Source organism: Notolepis coatsorum, assembly GCF_963971535.1.
Source record: "Notolepis coatsorum genome assembly, chromosome: 3".
In the NCBI taxonomy this organism is placed as follows: Eukaryota; Metazoa; Chordata; class Actinopteri; order Aulopiformes; family Paralepididae; genus Notolepis; species Notolepis coatsorum.
The window spans coordinates 170,560,057-170,569,767 of NC_140167.1; the positions used below are offsets into that span (position 1 = coordinate 170,560,057).

Here is a 9,711-nt window from a genome sequence, read left to right on the forward strand (position 1 = left end):
CTGTGACATCCTTGCTGTTTTTATTTAGGTTCAATGTAAAGTTGTCAAATACACAAAAACTAAAACTGTAGAATGTACGCCAACTGTAGAATGTACAACTATGAGACATTCAGTAAAAAACAGTTTACTTGTTTACTGTTTGTAGTCTCTCTTTGTAGTATTTGTTGTGGAACTCACTTTGAGAGACATGTCACAGTCCTCCAGGCCGTCAGGGATTTTGTCGTGGATTTTTCCCACTTTGGCAACAAAGTCCTTCACTGTCTCACACAGGATCCTAGGGAGTAGGAGGACAGTGTTACAATGTTATCCTGCATGTACACGTAACATAAAACTGCAATTAAAAGCAGAGTACCATATAGACACCTCTCCCTTTTACTGGCCAGGTGTGGTGACACGTTTTGGCGGCTGGTCTCAATTACAAACCGGGTCTACATTAATTGTTTATCTGGTTTCCATTGACACTGCAAAGCAGTTTATTTATTTATAAATGCTTACTTGCATTTGGCGGAGCCAGGCGTTCATGGGGTGAGACGTGTTTCACGGGAGCTCCCTATTATCGTGCGGAAAACACTGTCACCCCACTAGTCTTTATTTTATTTTTATTTGTTATTGGTCTTTTTGTTGAGTGGTCGAGCATCTACTACTTTCATCGACCTTTTTTCAACTTTTCACGATGTCGAAGGGAACCAGAGCCATGATCACTTCAGCCGACAAAATGGCACCGAGCCCGTCCTCGCTTTCGCCTGAGATAAGTGAAATTCTCTCGGTCGTGACCAAACTCCATGCGGACTTTGAGGTACGCTTCGCTGATGCACAAATGAAAGCGCAGGCGGAACTTTTTGATACCTTCCATCGGGCAATGTCGGAGGAAATCAGGCTGGCGGTAGGTCCGTTGAGAGAAAAGATGGAGTCGCTACACGCTGCCGCCGCAGCTAACGCTAACGAACTAGCTTCGCTAACGGTTGAGGCCTCTCGACAGGGCGAGAGGGTGGCGGGTCTGGAGTGTTCCCTGCTGGCTAGGCAGGCTGACGTCGCCAAATTACAGTCGGTAATTGTGGAAATGCAGTCCAGGGAGAGACGATACAACATCAGGATTGTCGTGTACCGGAGGGCAGTGAGGGAGGACGTCTCTCGGAGAACATGCCGGAGCTGCTGCAGAAAATACTGGGGAAAGATGTCCTTCCCGACCCGCCCTTATGTGAGTCGGCTTACAGAGCGGGCAAGACCAGTCCTGATGTGAGCAAGGAGCCGAGGCCCATCATTGTCAAGCTAAACAGGCTACAGCAGAGAGAACTCATCATGCGGTCGGCCCGGGCCAGAAGGGGGGATCTGGGTCTCGACAATCACAAAGTGGCCATTTTCGAGGACTTCACACCGGAGGTTCAGGCACAGAGGGGCGAATACAAACTGGTCATGGCCAAGCTATGGAAACTGGGCTTGAGGCCTACGCTATTCGCCCCCGCAAGATGTGCTATGTAAGGGCGATGACCGTCGCTCATTTTGGTCGTTGGCCAAAGCGGAGGAATATCTCGGGGGGTTGGTCGAGACGGTAGCTTGATAGCTTTGTCGGGTGAGTGGCTTGGCGTTGTGGACCTAAATACATTGTTAGGGCGGACTACTCACAATTGCTTGTTATCAGGCCCAGACAGGCTAACTATCCGCTGCCCATCCGAGCTCTATGGAGGCTAACGAGCTAACTGAACAATGTACATGACAGATTCTAGCGTGCTAGCCGGATTCATCACTAGCTTACGCGCTAGCCTCGGGCTGGCTAGCGGGCTGTGTCTATCACCGCGTCGAGGCATTCGAGACCCGATAATGTTTACGTATTTTGGTTGCTGTTGCTGTTCAAAGTGACATCGGTTTGCACAATTCAATGGTGATCGGGTCCTTAACTAACTTCTTGTATGCTTTTATTTTTATATCCAGGATGTTTTGAGCTTTGGGCTCCAATAGTAGAAGTTCGGTTGTATATACATATACAATATATGATAACAGGTTGGGTCGGGTATGCTTTGCTTGCACTCTGGCCATAACCCTCTTTTCCTTTTCTTCTTATTGTCGCTGTTTTTATGTCATCTGTATGCGCGATTTAAATGTGATCCGATTCTGTCTTAGACTATCTGCTGGTATGCTTTAATTTAATTTTGTTTTGAATTTTCCTTTATCCATTTATGCTATGACGTTGCGACATTGATACGCAGACTCGGAGGTAGATGGTTATAGGGTTGATGTTGAGTTATTATATAATAATGGCTATCTTTCCATTATAGTTGTCTCATGTTAGGGCCAAGGCTCACGGTGGTTCTCGACCGAATATACATACAAAATATATGATAACAGGTTGGGTCAGGTTTAGCTCTGCTTGCACTTTAGCCATAACCCTCTTTCCTTTTCTTCTTATTGTCGCTGTTTTAATGACATCTGTATGTGCAATTTAACTGAGATCCGATCCTGCCTTGGACTATCTGCTGGTATGCTTTAATTTGATTTTGTTTTGAATTTTCCTTTATCCATTTATGCTATGACGTTGCGACATTGATACGCAGACTCGGAAGTAGATGATCACAGGGTTTATGTTGAGTTATTATATAATAATGGCTATTTTTCCATTATAGTTGTCTCGTGTTAGAGCCAAGGCTCACGGTGGTGTTCGACCGATATCTTTATTGAGATTAATTTTAATTTTAATTTGTGTTTATTGGACTAGTGGGGGTTTAATCAGGGGTTTATCTAGAGGGGGGTCGGAGTGGAGAGCGTCTTATTGGATCCATGACTCCAGTGGGTAATGAGAGGAAGATGACCATCCTTAGTGGATGGGGCATAGGGAGGGGATTGGAGAGTGGGTATAGGAGGGTTAATAATAGGACGGGTGGGTTAGGGGTTAGAGTAGAAGGAGGGTGGGTTGTAACTGGGGTGGTATTGTTCTGTGTTTTATGTACTGTTGTCTTATATGTGTGTGATTGTTCCTCCTCTGAACTCCTGAGATTGACCGTCTGGGCCCGCCTGGATCAGCGCCTCGAGCCTCAGCCTAGCTGCACTGGTATGTTCTCTACGCATTTAGACAAATTCGACCATGGCTAAATTGAGCGTGCCAGTGTCCTTTGGTTATTGAACAGAAGAAATATTGACATTGCTCTCCTTAGTGAGACGCATTTATTGGTAGGTGATGTGTCAAGGCTGGCAAATCGACAATATCATGTTATCTCCTCATCCTCAGCCGATGATAAGACGAAAGGAGTCGTCATAGTTACAAGACGTAACCTTGATATCAAAGTCCTGGACGTGTGGTCGGACACGGAGGGAAGGATTACTATAGCGAAAGTTGAGTTCTCTCATAGGAAGATGGCAATAATAGCATTGTATGCCCCTAACACATTTGATTCAGCGTTCTATAATACAATCACGAAGAATTTGTTGGAACTTACGGGATACGCTCTCATTGTGGGTGGCGATTTTAATGCGTGCTGGGATGCGGAGATGGATAGGTCCGGGTCCTCTGAAACAAGCGACCAACAACGGTCCTCTAAGGCCCTCAGGATGTGGGCCCAGGACACTGGGCTCACAGACCTATGGCGCATATCCAATCCCACCCTCAAGGATTACTCTCACCTGTCAGCCAGACGCAAAACCTTCTCTCGAAATAGACTATGCATTCGCGTCCCCTAATATGTTTGATAGTTTCGACGTCTCATTGGTTCCCCTGGCTCTCTCGGACCACAAGGGGGTTTTCCTTACGGCAACCTTTGGCAGGCTCTCCACGAGAGCTCCCAGATGGCGTTTTAACTCAACCTTGTTAAAGAACGATGATTTCTGTTCTGAGTTCAGGAGTAAACTAGCTGAATTCTTGCAGATCAACGTTGGCACGGTCGAAGACCCTAGGGTCCTGTGGAACACATTGAAAGGATTTATCAGGGGTCATGTCACACTTTTCTCCTCCAATTTGCGAAAATCCCGGTCAAAAAAACTAGAAGGACTGGAAACATTATATGCGGACCTATACGCATCCTTGCAAACTAACTATAGTGAACGACTAAACACACAACGTAAGATAGTCAAGAAAGAAATAAACTCCATACTTAAACAACAGTCTGAGTTCTTGATACATAGGACAAGACAAAATTACTACTTTCACGGCTCCAGGCCTAGCCATCTATTGGCAATGAAAATACGCTCGAATGATCATTTCTCGGATATCCCCTCGATCAAGACGAGACAGGGTACAGTCACTACTGATTCGAAAAAGATCAACAACACTTTTAAAGAGTTTTACTCACAGTTATATAGCTCAGAGGTTAATCTCGACGACTCTAAATTTGAATCGTTCATTGGCGGGCTTGAGATACCCCACATTTCTGAGGAAGAGGCCAAGGAACTGGGGAAACCGATCACTCTTATGGAATTGAGGGAGACGATTGCTGAAATGCAGAGGGGTAAGGCACCAGGCTGGGATGGTATTCCACCCGAGGTGTATTTAGCTTTCTGGGACCAACTGGGTCCATTGATGCTCGATATGATCAATTATGCTATTGAACAAGGGGAGTTCTCAAGAGATGTCAACATGGCGTTGATTTCCTTACTTCTCAAGAAGGACAAAGATCCCAATGATTGTGGTAGCAATAGGCCCTTGAGTCTTCTCGGGGCTGATTTAAAAGTGTTTGCCAAGGTGCTGGCCCGCCGCCTGCAGAGATTTATGACGGTATTAGTACACTGCGATCAAACTGGTTTTATCCCGGGGCGCCTGGCTGCAGATAATCTTAGGAGGCTGTTGCATGTAATCGATAACAGTAAAGACAATACAGCTCCGTCCACAGTTCTGTCTTTTGCGTTTGACAGACTTGAGTGGTCATACCTGTGGAAGGTACTTGAGGTTATGGGTCTTGGAAAGAGTTTTATTCATATGATTAAAGTCCTGTATGCCTCGCCGTCTGCGATGATACTGACAGGCAAAAACTGTCCCACACTCTTTCCAGTCTCCAGATCTTCTAGACAGGGTTGTCCTCTGAGTCCAGGACTGTTCGCGCTTTCCCTCGAACCATTGGCCCAATTTATTAGGCAATCGGAGGACATCGTCCCCATAATGGTCAATAATACTCCACACAAAATTGCTCTCTATTTATTTCTGATCCTTTTCACTGAGACCTCTGATGTGCTGGCTAGACCCTGTTGAGGCTGTATCTTGGCGCACCTTAGAAGCGGCGGCGGTTTCACCGCTAAGATTGCAGGATGTAGTGTACTCCACTGTCCCTATTTCGAAATGCCGACTGAGGTATGGACCGATCATAACTCACGTGATCCAAACGTGGCGTAATGTACAGAAGTCGTGTGGGGTTAAATGCCCATGGTACCTGGACTCTCCAATTTTTAATAATCAGCAACTACTTGTTGGGCACAAGCCGGTTAGTATTCCTCAATGGCAAAGGAGGGGAGTTCATACTCTGGAGGATATTTATGATAAGAACGGCCTTCGGGCGTTTCAGGACTTAAGAGAATTTTATGATCTTCCCGGCGAGTCCTTCTTTCTTTACCTTCAACTAAGGTCAGCGCTGAGGGCGCATGGCGTGCCGTGGGCTCAAGCTTTGCAACCACACCCCTTCCTCAGGCTCATAGTGGACAGGACGACCTCCAGAGGGTTTGTCTCAGACTTTTATACGCTCTTAATTCAATCCACGTATAAAAATTTGTCATTGGATACAATCTGGCGTGTGGATATCCCGGAGTTGGACCCCGAGTTTGACTGGGATGATGTTTGGGCAAATGTGGCATTGTCTTCCCGCAACCCCAATCACCAGCAAATTAATTTTAATTATATTCATAGGACCTATCTTACACCTAGGAAGCTATTTGCTATGGGACTGGTAACCGACTCTCGGTGCACTTTGTGCTCTCAAAGGGCCGCTGGCACTTATATGCATATGTATTGGGATTGCCCACCAGTGGCCCGCTTCTGGAGGTCAATAACGGACAAACTTTCAGATTTGTGTGGCTTAACTATCCCATTCACAGCTGTTACGCTACTCCTGAACGATATAACGACACTACCCGCGTCCGTACAACTAAAAAGGGTTGTCCTAGCAGGCGTCACAGCAGCGAAGAAGCTAATAGCAATGAGATGGAAGGAGCCTGAGAAGCTCACAGTGATTAACTGGTCCCTAACACTGTTGGATGTGATTTATCTTGAGATATCCACGGCGTGGGTGATTGGGGTGGGGCAGGCTGGGATTGACCTATGGTTCGCAACAGCCGAGAAGGTCAGGACCGCCGTGTGCGGCTGAGCGGGGTTGGGGTGCTTGTTCGGGGGAGTCCGGCGGTCTCGTGGGAGGGGGAGGAGGAAATGTCTTGTCTGTCTTGTCTTTTGTGATGTCTTGAATTTAACTAGGGATTTTATGGGGGGGCAGCTATTTAGCTATTTCTTCACTATTTGGACACCTTTAAACGGTTCCTGTGAGTCTATGGAACACCTCTGTAGGTTTTGTTTTTCAAGAAGGCTCATTGTTTTGTTTTCTGATCGTGTGATCAAAAGCGGCTTTTTTCTTCCTCAGGACCTTAGGCCGTTTTGAGGCTGGGCTCCAACCACTGTGTGACCCGGTGGCATCTGTCACATAGGGTGACTGTTGTGAGGTGGTTGGGAGAGTGGCCTTTTGAAAATTAGAGATATAGTTTTATTAATATAGGGCCACACGGCCGGTAAACGGTGCTGAATACTGGGAAAGGCCATTTATTTATTAGATAGTACCCCTTGAAATTTAATAGGTTGAACTCTGTTTTCCCTTCTTTTTGTCTTTATAATTTGTTATTTCTGTATTATTATTGTTTCTGTTATTTTCTGTGAAGTTCTGAGTATTGTGATTATGGTTATTGTGTTGTCTTGTTTCATGTGAATAATAATAAAAAAAAATTATAAAAAAAAAAAAAAAATGTTTTACTTGCATTCAAAGTCACATTTGCTGATCGCGAATGGCGGCACAGAGAAAAAGGTATGACCTGAAATTCCGGGGCGCTGTCCAGTGCTGAACCGGAGCGTCTATTCTTATCCTAACGGATTTCCAGTTCCACGTTCGCCTTCTGCGATCTGATTGGCCACTGACGTATACTAGTTCTGCCCCCCCCGGTATGATGCCAGGCGGGCGTAGAAATAATGCGTGGAGAGCGAGCCTCAACGCGCGAGCGCACACACGCACTTTGAAATGAATGATTCCAGCAAAGTAGGCTTCTATTATTCGAATTACTGTTTTAATGGGTATCACAGTAGTAAGTCCTACTGTAGAACATGACATATTAGCATGACATCTGATTTATTAATGCCAATACTAAAGATTAGGGACAAACGCAATTGGCACAAGTGTAAATCATGGATTAGTCACTCAGTTTTAACATCCGACTTAGCTTACCTCGTTAGTCTGCTGGCTGTGGATCCTATGGTCACAAGTTCAAATCACTCTTGGTTCAAGTATTTTTTTTTACGTTTAATTAATTTATCCACTCTGGTTGGATGGTGTGTATGTATATGTATGTATTGTGCTGTATAATGACAATACATTTTAATCAAATCTCATTTTTAAATCGCTATGCTGCCTATGGACACGACAGTGGCAGACAGCTTCGGAGGTGATTGCATTGCACCATGGTGATCCACTCAACAGGTAGCGATTTCAAAATGAGATTCGATTCAAATGTATTGTCATTATACAGCACAAATATATCAGATGTCATGCTAATATGTCATGTTCTACAGTAGGACTTACTACTGTGATACCCATTAAAACAGTCATTCGAATAATAGAAGCCTACTTTGCTGGAATGATTCATTTCAAAGTGCGTGTGTGCGCTCGCACGTTGAGGCTCGCTCTCCACACATTATTTCTACGCCCGCCTGGCGTCATACCGGGGGGGGAGGGGGCAGAACTAGCGTACGTCAGTGGCCAATCAGATCGCAGAAGGCGAATGCGGAACTGGAAATCCGTTAGGATAAGGCCCCGTTTAGACGGAAACGCTAGCAGGTGAATCCGCAAAAATATTTTTTCGGATGTGCCTTTCGTTTATACGGAAACAGCGTTTTTACGGGGTGAAACCGCAAAAAAGTGAGACTACCTTCCAGGGTGGAATTCCTAGAAACGCAAAAGCTTTGCGCTCTCGTCTAAACTGTTAAAACGTATAAATCTGATAAAACGATGACGAAAGGGTTGTCACGGCTCTGGTCGCGCGTACTGCTTACGTCACAGGTAGCAGGTATGCGCCAGTAGCCGAGACGTAAACAAAGCAAGTATGTCTGACTTATATCAACGGAGATCACCTGAAGGCTACATTGGCAGTACTTTTAACCCTTTCACTGCCACACGACAGAAGGTTAACCCTTTACTATCACACAACCGGCTGTCGTGTGGCAGTGAAAGGGTTAAATACACAAGAATCTGTCCCGCGGCGTGAGTGGACCCACTGTCTGTGAGTGACTCTGCTTTGGTGCAATCACATTCCCCATCCACAGTCTGCGAATCAGAGGCAGAGTAGGGCGGGTCTTCACAGCACGTCATGTGACATATGCGCCAATCGTGTGACAGTGGGGCTCCGTCGTCTCGAGTCGTTACAGCGTCGTCTGCACGCAGAATTCCATCCCAAAACGCTCGTCTAAACGTAAAATTAAAAGTGAAACCGCAAGATGACTTTTGCGGTTTCTGTTCACAAAACGTTCGTCTAAACGGGGCCTAAGTATAGACGCAAACCGGACAGGCAACTGAAAACAAAGTGTCAGTTCTGTCGCTTTGCTGCCAATAGAAAACCACTCTATTGGACACAAGCGCGTTATACGGCATAGCGCTTCCAGGTGGATTCACACCCAAGACAGAACTGTTTTGTCTGAGGAAAAATAATATTTCGCCACTTGGTTTTGGGCACGTTTGATTGGTCGTTTTGTTCACCCTCCTCCAATGGACACACAGTAGCCATTGTGCTCAGCTAACGGCCACTTCATATCATCATACCTATTCTTATGTCTGCACCTTTATGCTGCACTACTTTTATTGTCTTTTATACCTATTCTTATGTCTGCACGTTTACGTTGCACTACTTTTATACCTATTATTATGTCTGCACGTTTACGTTGCACTACTTTTATTGTCTTTTATACCTATTCTTATGTCTGCAATTTATGCATTGTTTTTACTGTATGCTGATTTTATGCTAATTGCTGTGAGGCACTCTGGACTGCGGCCCATGTATGAAAAGTGCTATATAGTTATCATATTTATTATTATTATATTGTAGGGCTGACCGCTATTAATCGATTAGTCGACTAATCGGTCGAAAGGGGCCGTAGTCGACTGGCCAACCTCTTAGTCAAATATAATAATAAAAAAAATAAAAGAATATTAAAAAAAAGAAATTATCATTTTTTTCAAAAGAAAAGAGGCATAGAAGCGTGGCTAACGCTAATGGCACGCATACCAGAGGCTAACTGCCTACGAAAACAGCCACAGAGGCACTGAAAGAGGATTTCACCCATCTAATGAACACACTATACTAGACAAATATCAAGATGTATCCATCAGTGGACCAATTGCATGCTTTTGCAGAGGACAAGAAGCCTTCAGTCGACTCCTTCAGACATTAAGCACCCCCCACAGCCCAAATGGAATGATAAAAAAAATAATAATAAAATATTATACTTTTTTTTTTTTTTTTTTTTTATTTTAAGTCGACCAAACAGCAAATTTT

At 44.8% G+C, this 9,711-nt stretch overlaps 1 protein-coding gene across 1 annotated transcript in view; it reads right to left on the bottom strand.

Moving 5' to 3' along the window:
• dgkh (diacylglycerol kinase, eta) overlaps positions 1-9,711 on the bottom strand; it is a gene marked incomplete at its 3' end in the record, with an annotated part of 250,542 nt that overhangs the window by 79,630 nt on the left and 161,201 nt on the right. The window contains 1 exon segment of the mRNA XM_084311434.1: positions 178-274. Coding sequence (XP_084167560.1) covers positions 178-274 — 97 coding nt within the window.